Here is a 19,491-nt window from a genome sequence, read left to right as displayed (position 1 = left end):
GTTGCACTCTCCAGTTGTTAAACTTCTCCAGAGGGGTGCTCAGTCCAATAGGTTTCCTCCAGAGGAGACGAGAGCTGCTTTGCCTACTGCACCAGCTTGGTGACAGGCATTCTTGCTAGGAAATTGGGAGACCTGGCATCTACTCTAGGCCCTGGCTTTAAACAGCTGAATCTGCTCGCTCCCGATCACTTAATATAAAATAAGCATGGGGACCACCCACTTCCTCGATGGCACTAGTGGTAAAGAATCCACCTGCCAGTGGAGGAGCTGCAGGAGGCTCCGGTTTGATCCCTGAGTCAGGAAGATCCCCTGAAGAAGGGCACAGCAACCCACTCCAGTACTCTTGCCTGAAGAATCCCATGGACAGAGGAGCCTGGTGAGCTAGAGTCCATGGGGTCACAAAGAGTCGGACACCAGTGACCCCTAAGACTCCTCTTCAGCCACTCTGATTCTGTGAGGTAGGAACAGGAAGTGAAGTAAAAACAGGAAACTGCAGGGCACTCAGTGCCCCTCCCCTTTTTGGTGGTGCTCAGTCGCCAAGTCACGTCTGACTCTTTGCGACCCTGTGGACTGCAGCACACCAGGCTTCCCTGTTCGAGCAAACTCCCTATCTCCTGGAGTTTGTTCAAGTTCATGTCCATTGATGATGGTGATGCCATCCAACCATTCTCATCCTCTGTCGCCACCTTCTCCTCTTGCCCTCAATCTTTCCCAGCATCAGGGTCTTTTCCAGTGAGTCAACACTTTCCATCAGTTCAGTTCAGTTCAGTTCGGTCGCTCAGTCATGTCCAACTCTTTGCGACTCCATGAATCGCAGCACGCCAGGCCTCCCTGTCCATCACCAACTCCCGGAGTTTACTCAAACTCATGCCCATTGAGTCAGTGATGCCATCCAACCATCTCATCCTCTGTCGTCCCCTTCTCCTCCTGCCCCCAATCCCTCCCAGCATCAGGGTCTTTTCCAATGAGTCAGTTCTTCACGTGAGGTGGCCAAAGTATTGGAGTTTCAGCTTCAGCATCAGTCCTTCCAATGAACACCTAGGACTGATCTCCTTTAGGATGGACTGGTTGGATCTCCTTGCAGTCCAAGGGACTCTCAAGAGTCTTCTCCAACACCACAGTTCAAAAGCATCAATTCTTCAGTGCTCAGCTTTCTTCACAGTCCAACTCTCACATCCATACATGACCACTGGAAAAACCATAGCCTTGACTAGATGGACCTTTGTTGGCAAAGTAATGTCTCTGCTTTTTAATATGCTATCTAGGTTGGTCATAACTTTCCTTCCAAGGAGTAAGCGTCTTTTAATTTCATGGCTGCAGTCACCATCCACAGTGATTTTGGAGCCCAGAAAAATAAAGTCAGCCACTGTTACCACTGTTTCCCCATCTATTTCCCATGAAGTGATGGGACCACATGCCATGATCTAAGTTTTCTGAACGTTAAGCTTTAAGCCAACTTTTTCATTCTCCTCTTTCACTTTCATCAAGAGGCTTTTTAGTTCCTCTTCACTCTCTGCCATAAGGATGGTGTCATCTGCATATCTGAGGTTATTGATATTTCTCCCAGCAATCTTGATTCCAGCTTGTGCTTCTTCCAGCCCAGCGTTTCTCATGATGTACTCTGCATAGAAGTTAAATAAGCAGGGTGACAATATACAGCCTTGACGTACTCCTTTTCCTATTTGGAACCAGTCTGTTGTTCCATGTCCAGTTCTAACTGTTGCTTCCTGACCTGCATACAGGTTTCTCAAGAGGCAGGTCAGGTGGTCTGTTATTCCCATCTCTTTCAGAATTTTCCACAGTTTATTGTGATCCACACAGTCGAAGGCTTTGGCATAGTCAGTAAAGCATAAATAGATGTTTTTCTGGAACTCTCTTGCTGTTTCCATCAGGTGGCCAAAATATTGAAGCTTCAGCTTCAGTATCAGTCCTTTCAATGAATATTCAGGGTTGATTTCCTTTAGGATTGACTGGTTTGATCTCCTTGTTTTCCAAGGGACTCTCGAGTCTTCTCCACCACCACAGTTTGAAAGCACCAATTCTTTGGCACCCAACCTTCCTATGTTCCAACTCTCACATCTGTACATGACTACTGGAAAAACTATAGCTTTGATAGATGGACCCTTGTAGGGAAATTGATGTCTATGCTTTTTAATACATTGTCTACATTTGTCATAGCTTTCCTTCGAAGGAGCAAGTGTCTTTTAATTTCGTGACTGCAGTCACCATCAGCTGTGATGTTGATTGCCATTACTTAATATCTGGTCTCCATAGTTTAGGTCTGTCTTATTTCCCTTATCAGAAATTTCTCAAAAAAATAGATTAAAAAAATAACAATAATTACTGAGCACCTACTATGTTGTAAGTTTTTAGATTTTAATTTCATTCAGCCTTAAGGGCAACCTATAAGATTTGTAGTTTTACTTTAATGATGAGAAGCTGAGGCTCCAAGAGCTTCAATAACTTACCCAGAGTCCCACACCTGGTGAAAAAGGTGGAATTTGGGCTAGAACTCAGGTCTCAGAGGTCCCATAAGCTGTGCTTGGTCAGCTACATCAAGCTCCCCCTGCCACGGCCCCCATCCACGTTCCCATAGCACCTTCTGATGGGAACTGAAGTGGGATTCAGCTCAGTTGGGAAAAAATCAGACAGCTGCCAGCAGTACAGTTGCATCCTCAAAGGCTTCTGAGAAGCTCTGCAGCCTCCCCCATCCCCTCCCATCCTTCCCTGAAAACCAGCTTATGTGCTTAAGACATTAAATCAGGGCTGAATCACGGAGGTGAACTGAGGAGTTTGGGATCAGACAGGCTCTTCCTGGAAGCCATATACCGAAAGCCTCTGTTCTGAAGAAAACCAAACAGGGGAGGGAACTAGAGCCCCTTCTGTATATGCGGCCCTTGGTGGAGTGATTTGCAATTTCCCACGTCACTTAACCGCTGACTCCTTTCTGTTGACTGGTGTGGTTCTCTTTCATAGAAGGCAGAGCTGAAGCCCACAGAGGTTCACCATCTTGCCCAAGGACATCCAACTAGCAAGTGGTAGAACCAGGACTTGACTTCAGGACTGTGCTCCCGACAGCTGAGGGTACCCAACACCCCTCACCTACATGTATTTGTTTCGTAGATGGGGGCACTGACGCGCACACAGTATCTAATGAACCTCTGTATTCCCAGTGCCTATATACGGCACCTGGAAAAAAAAAATGGAACTGTTAGTTCGCTCAGTCGTGTCCGACTCTGTGACCTCATGGACTGTAGCCCGCCATGGCATCCTCTGTCCATGGCATTCTCCAGGCAAGAATACTGGAGTGGGTTGCCATGCCCTCCTCCAGGGGATCTTCCCAATCCAGGGATCGAGCCCGGGTCTCCTGCATTGCAGGGGGATACTTTACCACTGAGCCACCAGGGAAGCCCGTCTGGCACAGAGGTGGAACTCAAACGTTTGAAAGGCTGAGACCCTTTGGGAACCTGTGGGATTACCAGAGTACACATCTCACCAGCATGAGCAGCTCTTTCTGGATGGCTTAAATTTCACAGACTAGGTTCCCAGCTGAGATTGGAGAGCCATCTGTTCTCGCACGCCAGTTGTGCTGATTTCATAGATGCAGCTTGGCGGAATTATCTTTGTGGCACTCACAGTGAACCAGCCAGTGGTGCCGCTCAGCTGAACCAAATTTGATACTTTAAGTGGCCCAAGAAGACTGCAGCAGTGCATGGGACAAATTACTCAGCCGTCTCAGGGAGAAAGGCTGCCCTGCCCGTGGGGTCACACAGGGAAGAAATGCAGAGTCCTCTGTAGTTGTTGCTCAGTCACATGTACCAGCTACAAATGTCACCCACAAGCAACTTCTGAATTGCTTGCAGAGCCAAGGGGGCCAAATAGAGAATTTACAAGCTTGAGGAACAGCTTGAATGGCTATACCATTGCCAATTCATTCATCAAACTTTAGTGGAGGTACTATGTTACTCTGCATGGGTGCCTTAGGACACTGGGCTTCCCTTCCAGGGGGGTTTTACATTCCAGCAGAGTACAGAGAAGTGCCACAGAGTGGAGTCCAGGAGCAGCTGCTGCAGCTGCCAACCCTTGCCGTCTGGTGCTCAACCCCCCAGGGAAGCCTGCCCTGGGCACTCTGTAGAGGATATCATTCCTTATCTTTATTGTTTTGAGAATAAATGGCCAGGAGCACAAGACAGTATTTCCAGGACTGACCCGTCAACAGTCAGTAAAACCTGCTCTGTTGTGCCCTCCCATGATTATTATGACAACGATGCCTTTCCTAAGGTTCTGAGTTTCCCCCTGGGGTGGGGAGTGTATGTGCCTTTGTCCTCAGAGAAAGTGCTCCCGTGTCCCCATTTCCTGTGTACATCCCTCGTTGACACCTGCTGATCAGGTGGACAGAGCACATGTTCACTGTCAAACTGCCCGACTTGGAATGATGGTGCCTTCTGAGCATTGTTCACTGGAGTAGTGTGAACCTTCAGATGCCAGTGAAGAGGCAGTTCTCCCGATAGCCCATGGCCCACAGGTGGCTATAAAAGTCCTTCTGGTGGGCAAAGAAGCCACCTAGGAATGCAGTCCTTTCCTTGGGCATATCCGGTGATTGACACGCAATTCATCAACTTTCACTTTTGACCAGGGTTGTTTAGAGTGGTAGAGGACCCACCTGCCAATGCAGGAGACATAAGAGACACGGGTTCAATCCTTGGGTCAGGAAGACCCCCTGGAAGAAGGCATGGCAACCCACTCCAGTATTCTTGCCTGGAGAATCCCCATGAATAGAGGAGCCTGGTGGGCTACAGTCCATGGGGTCGCAAAGAGTTGGACATGACTGAAGCAAATTAGCACACACCCATGAGTAATGCAAGGTTTAGTAAAATTTTAGCTTCATTGAATGGAAATTTGCTTGTTTACCAGAATTTTCTGAAGACTTGCCTTTATAAATCCCAGGTCATTATACCACTGTGCTTAGAAGCTTAGATATTAAGAAATCCAGCTGGAAGCTTTCAGTGACACCTCCCCCCAACCCCCAGCTGACCCAAGGAGCAGCTCCAAGGTGTGCCTTGTAGGCCTCCTGAATCATGGTAGAGCCACAAGAAGTATTTTCTCTAGGACCGGTGGCTGTTAGTATTGCTGTTACTCTGGAGACTCAGACAGAAGCCTTTGACAATTTTTTCTGTCTCTTGGGATTTCTCAGTCTTCCAAGCCATCTCCATAGCCCCTAGTGTAGCACAAGCAGACTTGGCAAGAAGGCACATTCCTATTGATTGTAAAATATGCTTAGCTTAGAGCCTGGGTGTTCTGATCATAGCAGCCTTTTATTCTATGTTAGCTGTTTGTTTCCTTCTGGAGCCCTGTGGGCAGCTCTGCAGTTAGGTAATATTACTTCCAAGTTCTTTTCCAACTCTAAAGCCCTGTAATTCTGAGCCAAGATGATTGCAGGCAGGCTCAGCACATTTTGTAGCAAAAAAAAGTAGTATCTGTCTGCCCCATCTTATTTGGATTTTTTTTTTTTTTTTTTTTTTGCTTCTCTATTACACACCTACAACTGTAGGGATATGTGTTCACGTAAACAAGTCTTTCCCTTCTCCCCCAAACAATCTATATATGATTTTGCATTTAAAACAGATGGCCTCTCCCTCAAAACCCCTAAACTTAGATTGTTGTCCCGCCCTGGGTCAGGGGCATCTTGGAAGGTACCAGGGCCTCAGTTGCCCTCCAGAGGAAATTGTAGCGTAAGCAGCATAAACCTGCCCCAGAGTCACAGCCGTCCAGCGGCAGGCCGGCCCTGCCCTGCACCACTTGCTCTGGCTCTGCTCAGGGCGATGGGGGAGGCGCCTATGTGTATTGTGGCAGAGATGGAAAGGAGGGGTTACTTTCCAGGGAAAATATCTTCTATTTGATAAGATATATGATAGTATCAATCAAAAAGATCATGGCAATTGTTTTCTTTTTTTGCTTAGGCTGCTGCCCTGATTCACGTTTATCTGGATGGGTCTGTGCTGGTGACTCACGGTGGAATTGAAATAGGGCAGGGGGTCCACACTAAAATGATTCAGGTAAGAATGCAAGTCACTGGATGAAGCTGGATGTGTGCTTGTGTGTATAAGGGAGGAATGAGCGGTATACATTTTCTGTTCCAAAATAAAAAGGATAGGAGACTTTAACTTTGACTGCTTCAACTACTAAGCTCTTCTCAGAAACTGGGTAAGCAAGCCAGTTCTGTAACTAACCCTCCTAAAAGAATGTGGCAGAATAGCCTGTGGTTGTCTTATTGCTAAAGAACGCTGTAGATCACTTGCTGCTTTCCTTTGAATGTATTAACAAATGTGTTGGGGTTTCTTTTTTTTTGAACCTTTGTTGAGAAATAAAAAGATGTGTAAATTCTGATGCATTGCATTATTTTTTGCCATTTTTATAGTAGGAGTCTGAACAACTGGTGATATAAAACACATTTGATATTTCTAACCAAATTATCACTTTTCTCTTGGCTCAATTATTTTAGAATAAGTTTTAGCTGTTTCTATTTTGATAATCATTATATTACAGATTATAAAACATTTGAAAAGCAAACTTTTTTTTAAACCCTGCACACTTTTACCACTTAGCAGTAATCACTGTTTTGTGGGTTTTCTAGTTTGACTTTTTTCCTTTTTCAATGACTTTGACTTTTCCTTTTCAAAAAAATCACAAGCATTCTGTTTGCATAATTTTGTATCTTGGTTTTTTTCCACCTATCTTGATATAGAAGCATTCCCTCCTGTCATTAAGAATTTTTTGCAATCATAATTTTTAATGTTGCATGTGGATGTGTGTATAATTCACTTAACCATCTCCAACTGTTAAACACTCTAGTGGATACTTTTGTCCACAAGCCTGTGATCAAATCAATGACTGTTTTTTAAAATAAGTTCTCAGGAATGGAATTACTGGGTCACAGAATAAGTCTTAAATCATTTGGCATTTATTACCAAATTGTTTTCCAGCAAGTATCCATCATATTACACCACTAGCCAACATTCTATGTTACAGATTGTTTAAAAAAAAAAAAAAATCCGAGATAATGTGATAGATGAAATTACCTCATTATTGCTTTAATTTGCACTTTTGTGATTATAGGGGTGCTGATTATATATTTTCTTTCATGTTCTCACTTGCTTGAGAATTGTCTGGTCATTGCTTTTTCCCTCTCTGAGGTGAGACTTCAGTGTTTTCCTTACTGAGCCACCAGAAACCTGTCTGTTCTAAGCCTATACACTTTGTGCAGACAGTCCTCTGAGAGCCAGTGACGGGGCGGGCTCTGTATACTTATGCCATTGCCCTAGTTGTGGGCAGACTCTACTGAGCCGTACTGCTGGCGGGAAAGAGAAGCTGGGACCAGCTGAGACTCGTAGTATGATTTTTGCTCCATCACTAAACACAAAGGAAGAACGTAACGGCCAGCTAAGTCCTTGTGTTGGCCAATGGCGCTGGCACCATTTACTTCTGGGATCTCGTGTTGGCACTGTTGCTTTAACAAGGCCATTGTCCTTTCTCTTTCTGGAGCATCCAGAAATCTGGATAAAGCATCTCCTTTCTGATGAAGTCAGCTTTGGTAGAACTGTGCAGAGTGCAGAGGTGTAGGAGAGGCCTCAAAGGTGTTGATTTTGTGATGATGAAGTTATAAAGCATTTCTTCCTGCCTTGACTTTGGAGGGCTCACCTCCTCTATTGGGTACAGAAGAAAGTCAAAGAAGAAGAAAGTGTGTTCAGGGCTGCAGGGGCCAGACCAGCTGCAGGGTTTTAGACAAGAGGGACTTCTTGTGGCTGGAGGGACTCGTGGTCTCTGCTGGGTGTGGAGGGGTCCATGTACATGCTACCATGGGGTATATGCACAGGTCTATGCCTAACCAAAGAAAAGTGAAAGATCTCTTCCAAAATCCAGGTGGTGAGTCGTGAGTTAAGGATGCCACTGTCCAATATCCACCTCCGGGGAACAAGCACAGAAACCGTCCCTAATACAAATGCCTCTGGAGGGTCCGTAGTGGCAGATCTCAACGGGTTGGCTGTAAAGGTAAAAATCATTGCAGTGGGGTCTAAATCATGAATCCATCAAGGCTGGAGCTCAGGAGATGTTGAGAATCCATCCAGTTCTTGTCTCCTTCCCACACTCTCTTGGGGAAAACTGAGCCTCCCCCAGGTTGGGGGCTCAATCAGTGTTCAGCACTGGCCACTCTCCCAAGTGGAAGATGCCACCCACTTTCTCCCTCACTCCTGACAACTCATGGATCCCCACATCCTAATCCATTCTACTTGGAAATCTCTCTTTCTGGTTCCAGGTAGCAGTATCATGGCCGCTTTGGTTCAGACTCATGCCTCTTGTCAAGCCCATTGCAAGGCTCTGTCTGTCCACCCCAGTTTCACTGCCTTTCACTCTCGCTTCCCGCAGCCAGAGAAAGCTTCCCCACAAAATAAATCTGACCACGCTGTGCTTAACGAATGGTGGTCGGTAGTTTGCCAACAGTTTTTCTGTTAAGTTCTGAGCTCTCAACAGGGCTGTACAAGGCCCCCATCCTAGGTGGTCTGTCTTTAAGACTAGCTTGTGCTTCACCCGTACCCCCATGAGACTTTTCTCATCACCCCTTACAGGGTTGGTCTCTTCTCCATGGTCCATGGGCCTCTTAAATAAGCCTATGTAAGGTCACTTATCATGTGGTTTTGAAGTTGGTGTTTATGATCATAATTTTAACTGAAAAATAATCCCTAGGATGCTTGTCAGACTCTTCTAAAACGCCTTGAACCCATCATCAGCAAGAATCCCAGAGGCACTTGGAAGGATTGGGTAAGAATTACTGTTTCTGTGTATAATGTTAGGAAAAAAAGTAGAGAGGAGAGTGAGAGAGAAATATGTTAGTCAAATATCAGTGGAAAGGGCACATTAAAAGGTATTACACTTACATTATGATCCGAGGCCTTTGCCTTTGGCTCTCAGAGTGTGGAAATCTTATCATAGGATGAAGGCAGAACTCCTGCATCTGGGACAATTCTCTGTTACAGAAAAGAAGGCTCCTCTTGTTTTAAGCGAGAATTAATGTTTCTTCCTAAGGAATCTAGGTGTTTTCTTGATAATAGCTGTCAATCTGTTTTTTCTCTTTTTTGGGGATTCTACTGTTCCTAAAATTGGAAGATAATATGAGAGTCACTCTGTAAAAGTAAAAGTCATATAAGCACTCATTTAGAAATAGAAAGCCAAGCCATTTGGGTATATAGTCAACTGCTCCCTTTGATCTACTTACAATCTAGTTGGACAAGAAGACACATTCTAAAATCAACTAGGAAACTATTCAGAATAACAGGTTTTAAAGTACCCCATGGTGTGGAATGGATACCCACTGGAGACTGAGGGTATTTGTCATACCGACAGTTCTAGGATGTTAAGTCACATTAAAGCACTGGTCTGGAAGAAATAACATTGGGAAATCTTACTTAGAAATGGTCCTGCTATTCCAAAGAGTTGGACTCATTCTGTAATTCATATTTATGAGAGCTCTCAGTCCTTTCTGGGCATCTTTGTTTCTGCCCTCTGCCCAGTGCTGCCTGAGAGAGTCTGAGAAAGATGGAGTGCAAGCAAGTCAACCCTCCTCCAACCCATTTTCTTCTGTGATGGTTACACTTCTCACCTTTTTCTTTCTCAGGCTTGGAGACTTGGACCTAAATTGCATCATTTTGTATCTTAGTCAGCTGTGTACGCTGCAGAACCAGGAGAACTTTTAGTGTAAATGGTACAATTTAGCAAGATTGTACCCATGTCTAAGTCTACTATGGATAGTGAAAGTGAAAGTCGCTCAGTTGTTTCTGACTCTTTGAGACCCCATGGACTATACCATCCATGGAATTCTGCAGGCCAGAATACTCGAGTGGGTAACTGTTCCTTCTCCAGGGGATCTTCCCAACCCAGGACTGAACCCAGGTCTCCTGCATTGCAGGCAGACTCTTTACCAGCTGAGCCACCAGGGAAGCCCAAATGGATACTTGATATTAAAATTAAACATCTGACCACCTTTTGGTCCTAAAATGTTCCCTGTTAATAGACTAAGTCTTTCCAGGTGACTGGATGAAATTCTTCACAAGCTTATAGTCCAGTCTATAAGTGTAACATACCATGAGAGTCATTTATTATGGTGATATGCATTGAACAAATGCGGTTCCTATAAGCACTGAACCACAAATTACCTATAGAAGGTGGAAAATGCTGAAAGGAATAAATTAATGTTGGTCCTTCCATGTTTTTTCTCCTGATCGCTTTATTTAACACAAAGTAAAATTAAAGTGTGAGTCTTGAGTGACGCTTACTTTAAACATCTTTATTGCATCACATTGTACTCTTTCTTCCCAGGCGAAGGCTGCTTTTAATGAAAGCATTAGTCTCTCAGCTACTGGATACTTCAGGTAAATAGTCCTTTTGATCCTATGCTATGGAAAACAGCACCGATATTTGGAAGGAGAGTTTCATTTCTGTTTGTACTTTTGGCAAAAAATGATTTTGTACCTTCTGTTAACCCACTGTCATAAGAAGATTTCAGTTCAGTTCAGTTCAGTCACTCAGTCATGTCCGACTCTTTGTGGCCCCATGAATCTCAGCAGCCAGGCCTCCCTGTCCATCACCAACTCCCAGAGTTTACTCAAACTCATGCCCATCGAGTTAGTGATGCCATCCAGCCATCTGATCCTCTGTTGTCACCTTCTCCTCCTGCCCCCAAACCCTCCCAGCATCAGGGTCTTTCCAACGAGTCAATCCTTCGCATGAGGTGGCCAAAGTACTAGAGTTTCAGCTTCAGCATCAGTCCTTCCAATGAACACCCAGGACTGATCTCCTTTAGGATGGACTGGTTGGATCTCCTTGCAGTCCAAGGGACTCTCAAGAGTCTTCTCCAACACCACAGTTCAAAAGCATCAATTCTTCAGTGCTCAGCTTTCTTCACAGTCCAACTCTCACATCCATACATGACCACTGGAAAAACCGTAGCCTTAACTAGATGGACCTTTGTTGTCAAAGTAATGTCTCTGCTTTTTAATATGCTGCCTAGGTTGGTCATAACTTTCCTTCCAAGGAGTAAGCGTCTTTTAATTTCATGGCTGCAGTCACCATCTGTGGTGGTTTTGGAGCCCAAAAAAAAAAGTCTGACACTGTTGCCACTGTTTCCCCATCTATTTCCTATGAAGTGATGGGATCAGATGCCATGATCTTAGTTTTCTGAATGTTGAGCTTTAAGCCAACTTTTTCACTCTCCTCTTTCACTTTTCATCAAGAGGCTTTTTAGTTCCTCTTCACTGTCTGCCATAAGGGTGGTGTCATCTGCATATCTGAGGTTATTGATGTTTCTCCAGGCAATCTTGATTCCAGCTTGTGTTTTTTCCATCCCAGCATTTCTCATGATGTACTCTGCATATAAGTTAAATAAGCAGGCTGACAATATTCAGCCTTGATGTACTCCTTTTCCTATTTGGAACCAGTCTGTTGTTCCATGTCCAGTTCTAACTGTTGCTTCCTGACCTGCATACAGATTTCTCAAGAGGCAGGTCAGGTGGTCTGGTATGCCCATCTCTTTCAGAATTTTCCACAGTTTATTGTGATCCACACAGCCAAAGGCTTTGGCATAGTCAATAAAGCAGAAATAGATGTTTTTCTGGAACTCTCTTGCTTTTTCCATGATCCAGCAGATGTTGGCAATTTGATCTCCTCTGCCTTTTCTAAAACCAGCTTGAACATCTGGAAGCTCACGATTCATGTATTGCTGAAGCCTGGCTTGGAGAATTTTGAGCATTACTTTACTAGTGTGTGAGATGAGTGCAATTGTGTGGTAGTTTGAGCGTTCTTTGGCATTGCCTTTCTTTGGGATTGGAATGAAAACTGACCTATTCCAGTCCTGTGGCCATTGCTGAGTTTTCCAAATTTGCTGGCATATTGAGTGCAGCACTTTCACAACATCATCTTTTAGGATTTGAATAGCTCAACTGGAATTCCATTACCTCCACTAGCTTTGTTTGTAGTAATGCTTCCTAAGGCCCACTTGACTTCACATTCCAGGATATCCAGCTCGAGGTGAGTGTGAGTGATCACACCTTCATGATTATCTGGGTTGTGAGGATCTTTTTTGTACAGTTCTTCTGTGTATTCTTACCACCTCTTCTTAGTATCTTCTGCTTCTGTTAGGTCCATACCATTTCTGTCCTTTATTGAGCCCATCGTTGCATGAAATGTTCCCTTGGTATCTCTGATTTTCTTGAAGAGATCTCTAGTCTTTCCCACTCTATTGTTTTCCTCTATTCTTTGCATTGATCGCTGAGGAAGGCTCTCTTATCTCTCCTTGCTATTCTTTGGAACTCTGCCTTCAAATGGATATATCTTTCTTTTTCTCCTTTGCTTTTTGCTTCTCTTCTTTACATAGCTATTTGTAAGGCCTCCTCAGACAGCCATTTTGCTTTTTTGCATTTCTTTTTCTTCATAGTGAGAAGTAATAGAGAGTTCCTTGGGGGTTACCAAGGAAGAAGTGGTTGACGTTGTGTTGAAAACTCACTGTGTTCCTTAACTTAAGAAATGAAGGAAAAGGGATGCAAATTAAATCTACAGTAAGATAAATACCATTGTCTAGATTGGCAAAAACAATAAGAAATTTAACAGTATCTATGTGTTTGTTGTCAAGATGTGGAACAACTAGAACTCAGAAACTTTGGAAAGCAGCCTATCAAATTATTTTAATGGAGAGTGACAGCCATCAGGGAGCAGAGAGATACAGAGAGTCACACCTGATTTTCTCTCTTTGCCAGTTCTTGTGGGAGTCTGAGGGCACTGACAGGGATAAGCCCCTCCAGGCTAGGAAGAGAGGAGAAGGGTAGAAAGTATTGGTCAGCTGCTGGCCTATGCTTCTCTTCTGCCATGACATTCATTTGGTGTCCTTAAAGAAGAGTTAGGAACAGAGCAGTCCTTGGAGCCTGATGGAGAGACCAGAGTACTGGCAAAGAACGAGAGCTAGGGGGCCTGACCCCACCCACAGAAGGCTGAATCCTGGGGCCAGAAAGAGAAACCAGCAAGGGTGCACCTTTGATGTAGTGTTTGGTATAAAATCCATTTGGAATTCCCCAAGCCTGATTACAACATGATTACATGACCCCATATTAACCAAGAACAATAGGATGAATATCCAAATGGTCAGCAGTTAACTTCCAAGCCTAGGGAGTCAATGGTAGACTGTTTTTATCAGACAAAGCAAGTTTAATAAGAAAGAAGTAAATATTTATTCATTCCACAGCTTTATTCCTTATATTATGTGCTGCACATCACTGAATCAAAAGTGTACTCCTCTCGTTTTTTGCTGGGCGTGCAAATTGGGCACAGCTCCTCATGGGTCTGTTTCATTATTGTGGTCTACAATGAAAGGACTTGATCGTTTAACAACACTCCTCAAAAGTTCTGTTTCCTCCAGGGGTTATGAGTCGAACATAAACTGGGAGACAGGTGAAGGCCACCCTTTCGAATACTTCGTTTATGGAGCTGCCTGTTCCGAGGTTGAGATAGACTGCCTGACAGGTGCTCATAAGGTCAGTACCAATTTGGGAATGTCTTCAAGCTGAACTCTAGATACATTTATTTTCCACATATTCCATCTGTCTGAGCACTAGAGAGGCACCATGTAATTGGCTAAGGATGGTTTCTCTATATTACCAAAGGAAATAGGAGCTCAGCAATCACTTTGGTGCAATGGTTAGAAAGCAACTGCCAGCCTCTCTTCTTTATGTCCCTGCCCTCTTAAATGGGCAGAGGTGTCCCTGCCAGCCTGGCTGGGCCTGCTATCCTCTTCCTCCTCTGTAGGTTATCGGAGAACTTTTGGTTACCAAGTTGTAATGTTAGATTTAGTCTCTCCTCTGCTCTAAAAATGCATAATCTAAAATGGCAGTTTTTGCTGATGAACCCTGAGTTCTTGATTCAGAAACTTTCACCCAGCCAGCTGGACTCTGAGGGCAGAGTGTGGTGGTGGCCAGGAAGTTTTTCACAAGGATCAGGAGGACGATAAACATTTCCTGTTTTCTGTGGCATGTGTTCTATTTGTTGTAGTGGATTCAACCGAATACGTTACATCCTTCAGCTGGAATCAAAGTCAAGTAAATATTTTTCCCTCCTATTGTTTGCAAAAAAAAAAAAAGACTACTTAAGCTGCATGAGTCTTTATATAACTTTGACGTTATACATAATAAACTTTGTTGCTTCTTTCTCCTGAAATATAATGTGTCTCAACTTTGTCTTCCCAAGTTGTCTTCATCAAACTAAACATTTTTACTTGTTTTTAATTACTAGAACATCAGAACAGACATTGTCATGGATGTTGGCTACAGTATAAATCCAGCCCTTGACGTAGGCCAGGTATGTGGGACTAATGTGCCTCTCTGCTTGTTTATAAAAGTCAGCACTGTTGGGGGGTCTGCCAGGAAAACATTCCATTGGCTTATTCATCTTCTTTTTTAAAAATATATATTTGTTTGTTTTCAATATTTTTGTGTGTGTTTATTTTTTAATATTTATTGTTTGGCTGTGCCAGGTCTTAGCTGTAGCATGTAGGACCTTTCATTGCAGCATGCAGGATCTAGTTCCCTGACCAGGGAGCAAACCTGGGTCCCTGCATTGGGAGGGTGGCGTCTCAGCTACTGGACCAACATAGAAGTCCCCGGTTCATCATCTTCTGTGCGTGTGTGTGTGTATGTGTGTGTGTGTGTGTGTGTGTGTGTGTGTGAATCACTCAGTCATGTCTGACTCTTTGCAACCCCATGGACGGTAGCCCGCCAGCCTCGTCTGTCCGTGGGATTTCCCAGGCAAGAATACTGGGGTGGGTTGCATTTCCCGCTCCAGGGGATCTTCCTGACCCAGGGATCGAACCCGGGTCTCCTGGACTGCAGGTAGTCTCCTGCATTGCAGGCAGATTCTTTACCAACTGAGCCACGAGGGAAGCCCACCCATCATTTTCTTATTCTCTCCCTTTAGTCAGAATCTCTCTTTTCAGGACAGCCATAGAACTCAAACCTCTTATTGTTTAAAAAAGGGAAGGGGACAAAGGTGTTGTAGGTAGTTTTTGAAGAAATGTGCAGTCTATGACTGGGGAGCTTGAAAGAGCAGGCCTGAGCCTAGAGGTAGCAGCATGAAGCCCACGCCTGCTGGCCAGAAGTAGAATCCAGGACTTAGTGCTGAGTCCAGGGAAGGTTGTGGGCTCTGGCTTCAGGGTTGAGATAACAAACATCAGATAGTTATAGCACAGCTGCTGACGGTAGCCTATTTTGCCCACAGATATTTTATAATTTAAATTTGAAATAATTAATGAGATTGAAAAATCACAAGCTGTTTTACCTGAATTTTCATCTGTCTAGCATTTCTTGGATACACAGAAAATTTGCCAACACTGGAGCTACCTTTCCACGAGGAAAAATCTATTGGCTGCGTCTTTAGAAAGTCACACGCTCTCTGGAAGCTTCCCTCACTTTCTCTACCTGCCTTGGCACCAGCGGGCCGTTCAGCTTCTTGTTTCCAATGGAGAACGTAGTCTGAGGGACCCTCTGAATAGGACCTTGACAGGAGAGTGGGAAGAACTTATGGATTGGAGGAGTCAAAGTGGGCAAAGAATGAGCAGGAAGTGGTGTTCTGGGAGGGAAATGGAGCGAATTAACCTAAAGAAAGAGCAGAGATTCCGCACACCTTGTTTTCAGGGCTGGCAGTGAGGATAAGCTGATGGCAGTGGTCAGCTGGGTCACAGGGATGTGAGGCTGGAGGTAGGGAGTGAAAGAAGGTCATGTTGGTAGAAACCTCCCGAGACAGGCATTTCACTCAGCAGGTGGAAGGGACTTGGCCCGGGGAGCGGTCTGGAGTGTTAGGAAGATTGTTCTAACATCGTGGTAGAGAAGAACATCTCTGCTAGTAGACAGAAGTGAGGATGGAGAAAATGTGGCTGCAGGAAGGAAGGAAGGGAAGAGAAGACCCAGAAATCAGAAGCCTGCATGGAATGGTAATTTCATCCATGTGCTGACATCTAAGAACTGGAGGCTTTTAAAGCTGAAAAGGAAGCTCAAGGAGCACACCGCTCAAACCCTTCCTGTTCCGATCGAGGAGACAGTCCAGAGATGTGGGGCCAGCCCGCTGCTGAGCGAGGGGTAGGGGGTGAGCCGCCCGGGCCCCAGAGCCTTGAGAGTCTCTCCTCTCTTTGCCAACACTGGAGCTACCTTTCCATGAGGTGCTGAGGTCTATGGGCAAACTGTCAGAGAGTGTTTCACCTGCCTCGTAAGCAGAAAAAAAAATCAAGATGTTTGGGCTATGGGCTCTCTGAGGGCTCTTCTGGAGCTGCAGCTTTAATGCCAGGCTGAGATTCAAATTCACATCTTTGACTGAACTTAGCACTCAGGGAGATGTTCAGACATGCTGTAAAGTGAACTTGTAAGTAAACTTTCAGAGACAGGCTCCAAAATATGCAGAGGACCCTCTTAAACTACATTTATAAAATTCAGGCAAACAGCATGAAGTTGAAATGCTGCTGTTGGCTGTATTTTCTCATATATGGAATTTTTCTTTTTTGCCTCAGATTGAAGGCGCATTTATCCAAGGCATGGGACTTTATACAATAGAGGAACTGAATTATTCTCCTCAGGGTGTCCTGTACACCCGGGGCCCGAACCAGTATAAAATCCCTGCCATCTGTGACATCCCCACGGAGCTGCACATTTCTTTTCTGCCTCCCTCTGAAAACTCAAATACCTTGTATTCGTCTAAGGTAAGCTGTGCTCCATGAATCAATGTGTGTTTATGTGATATCTGTGCCGGGAGGGAGGGGCTACATTAATCTCTTGGTTGATTGGGGTGTTTCTTCCAGGAGTATAGGCGGAAAAGCCCGATTAAATATTTTAACTTTAAAGTAATTAAACATTGTAAATTAAAAAAAAAAATACTCCAGATTGTGGACACAAACTACTATTATCATCAGGCTGCATCTGATTTTTCATCTTCATGCCAGTAATCAGCCTCATGCCTCTATCTGCTCTCTCCCTTTGGGGTCATTTCCTTCTGCCGGAATCCTCAGAATAGAAATACTGGGCTAAAAGAGTGAATTAGCTTTTTAAAGGAAAAAGTTACATATGTAATATTTAATGTATGCATACATGCACATATGTATCCATAGATGTGCATGTACATGAGATACATACATTCATACACACACACATACACAGAGAGAGAGTCATGATCTAGTTGCCTTGTTTCCCTGCCAGGGTCTGGGAGAGTCCGGGATATTCCTGGGGTGCTCCGTGTTTTTCGCCATCCACGATGCAATAAGTGCAGCGCGACGGGAGAGAGGCCTGCCTGGACCACTGAGGCTCAACAGTCCACTGACTCCAGAGAAGATTAGGATGGCCTGTGAAGACAAGTTCACAAAAATGGTACGTTCTGCTCCAACAAGTCTGCATTTTTTCCCCTGTCCTTGTAGCTAAGTTTCACTAGCCCACCATGGTGGTTTTCCACGGAAGAAGGGTGGCAGGAATCTGAAGACAATTGAGTGAGACAGCAGCCTGCCTGCAGGGGGGTCATTTCTACATCATTTAAAAAGAAAAGTTCAGTCTTCATTCAGCAATTGTATGTTCCTCCTTAGTTTTGTTCTCTTCCCAGGACACATTAGTCAGAAGTTCAGGAACTATGCTCTGAACCCAAGAAACCCAGGCCAAGAATATGGGCCACCCCAACATTCTTAACTTCCTCTACCCAAGCCATGGGAGTCTGTGCAGCTCCGGATCAGAACCCCAGAGGGGGACGGATCCTTTCCCTCCTCCCAGTAGCAAGAATTCCTCCTGCAACGCCCTGGTCGAGCGAACATCTCTGCTCTCCATGGACATTTTCAGTGATGGGATTTTTAACTGTGGGAGGAGGTCATGCCATTCAGAGTGACCCCTCTGACTATAAACATGTTATTCCTTATATTGAGGGGAGAGCCCCGTTCTATACAACCTCTCGTGATGGCTCTTCACGGTACCCCTTAAAGCTCTTCCAAAGCCCCAGGAACGCCTCTTCATCTGGAGAAGCAGAGGCTGACCCCACCTGTCCTCGTTCCCTCTTCAAGCCTGAGATGACTCTCCCAGCTGCCCTGCCCAGCCCGACCCTGGGTCCTCTCCTGGGCTCCTCCATGCTTCTCATGAGTCATGGTCAGCTCTATCCTTGTCCTGGTCACCCTCTGGGTGGTTTTTATCCTGTTTTTAAAAAAGTCTGCTCTTTTTCACATGTCGTAAACATCTTCCAAGTTGCAAACATCCAAATTTCTCTTTTTATTCCAGATTCCAAGAGATGAACCTGGATCCTATGTTCCTTGGAGTGTACCCATATGAATCAAATACAAACCTCTGGTGAAGATGGGGTGATTCTTCCAACAAAGCAATCCATCCAGTCTCAGTGCTCTAGGGTGATGGGTCTGAAAGACAAATTTTCACAGTTCAGAAATCATTTCACAGAGTATTGCTTTTATAGGATGCTGATTTTAAATGTTCTAGTTAGAATCTGATAGATATGCTTAAACAATTTAGAAACCATATTTTAAATGGCATAAATGCTAACTGATTTCCTCTACAATGATATTCTTTATTATTCTGTCCCTTACTTAGACCCATCCAGCTAAATAGAATGGAAGATGATGATTTGTATGTGATTCATAGTTGCCTTGCATCCACCAACAGAGATTATACTGTCTAGTAAAAGGCAATTTTCTAAGTAATTTTATTAGTGTGAAATGTAAAGTTGTCATTTTCTTGTCCCCATTTGCTTTTCCCCATCTGCTGTCAGAATGGATAGCAAGTAGGTACTATATGTAAGAAGTCTGTGGAACCAAAAATAAAAACAGATAAATTGAACTTCATCAAAACTAAAAGCTTTGGAGCTTCAGAAGATACTGTGAGAAATTGAAAACACAAACCACAGAATATGGGGAAATACTTGCAAATTATATGTTTGATAAAGATCTAGTGTGCAGAATATCAGAATGTATTTCAAAACACTTGCAACACAACAATAAAAAGATAATGCAAATTTTAAACGAGCAAAGGAATTAAATAGACATTTCTCTAAAGATATCTAAATGGCCAGTAAGCACATGAAAAGATGCTCAAACTCATCAGTCATGAAGAGAAAGGAAGTAAAAATCACAGTGAGGTATCATTTTATACACATTAGGATGGCTATAACTGACATGATGGATAATAGTTTGTGTTGGCAAGGATGTGAAGCAACTGGAACCCTTATCCATTGCCAGGAAAAATGAAAATGGCACAGGTCCTCTGGAAAACAGTTTGGCATTTCCTCAAAAAGTTAAACATGTAGTTGTTGTATGACCACTCCCACGTATATACCCAGGAGAATTGAAAACATATGTTCACAAAAAACTTGTGCACAAATATTCACAGCATTATTCATAATAATCAAAGTGGAAACAATCTAACTCTATTAACT

At 44.0% G+C, this 19,491-nt stretch overlaps 1 protein-coding gene across 1 annotated transcript in view; it reads left to right on the top strand.

The window, feature by feature from the left end:
- The window catches only part of LOC133060990 (aldehyde oxidase 1), a 70,383-nt gene extending 51,305 nt beyond the window's left edge, over positions 1-19,078 (top strand). Inside the window, exons 27-35 of the mRNA XM_061149042.1 lie at positions 5,961-6,056; positions 7,921-8,049; positions 8,743-8,817; positions 10,372-10,424; positions 13,460-13,574; positions 14,329-14,394; positions 16,592-16,780; positions 17,274-17,441; positions 18,327-19,078. Coding sequence (XP_061005025.1) covers positions 5,961-6,056; positions 7,921-8,049; positions 8,743-8,817; positions 10,372-10,424; positions 13,460-13,574; positions 14,329-14,394; positions 16,592-16,780; positions 17,274-17,441; positions 18,327-18,377 — 942 coding nt within the window. The 3' untranslated portion in view covers positions 18,378-19,078. The remainder of the gene's footprint in view (positions 1-5,960; positions 6,057-7,920; positions 8,050-8,742; positions 8,818-10,371; positions 10,425-13,459; positions 13,575-14,328; positions 14,395-16,591; positions 16,781-17,273; positions 17,442-18,326) is intronic.
- The last annotated feature ends 413 nt before the right edge of the window (positions 19,079-19,491 follow it).

The sequence above is a fragment of the Dama dama genome, chromosome 8, assembly GCF_033118175.1.
Source record: "Dama dama isolate Ldn47 chromosome 8, ASM3311817v1, whole genome shotgun sequence".
NCBI classification, from domain to species: Eukaryota; Metazoa; Chordata; class Mammalia; order Artiodactyla; family Cervidae; genus Dama; species Dama dama.
The sequence above is the reverse complement of the archived record's forward strand: the minus strand, read 5'-3'. Positions and strand labels throughout refer to the sequence as shown.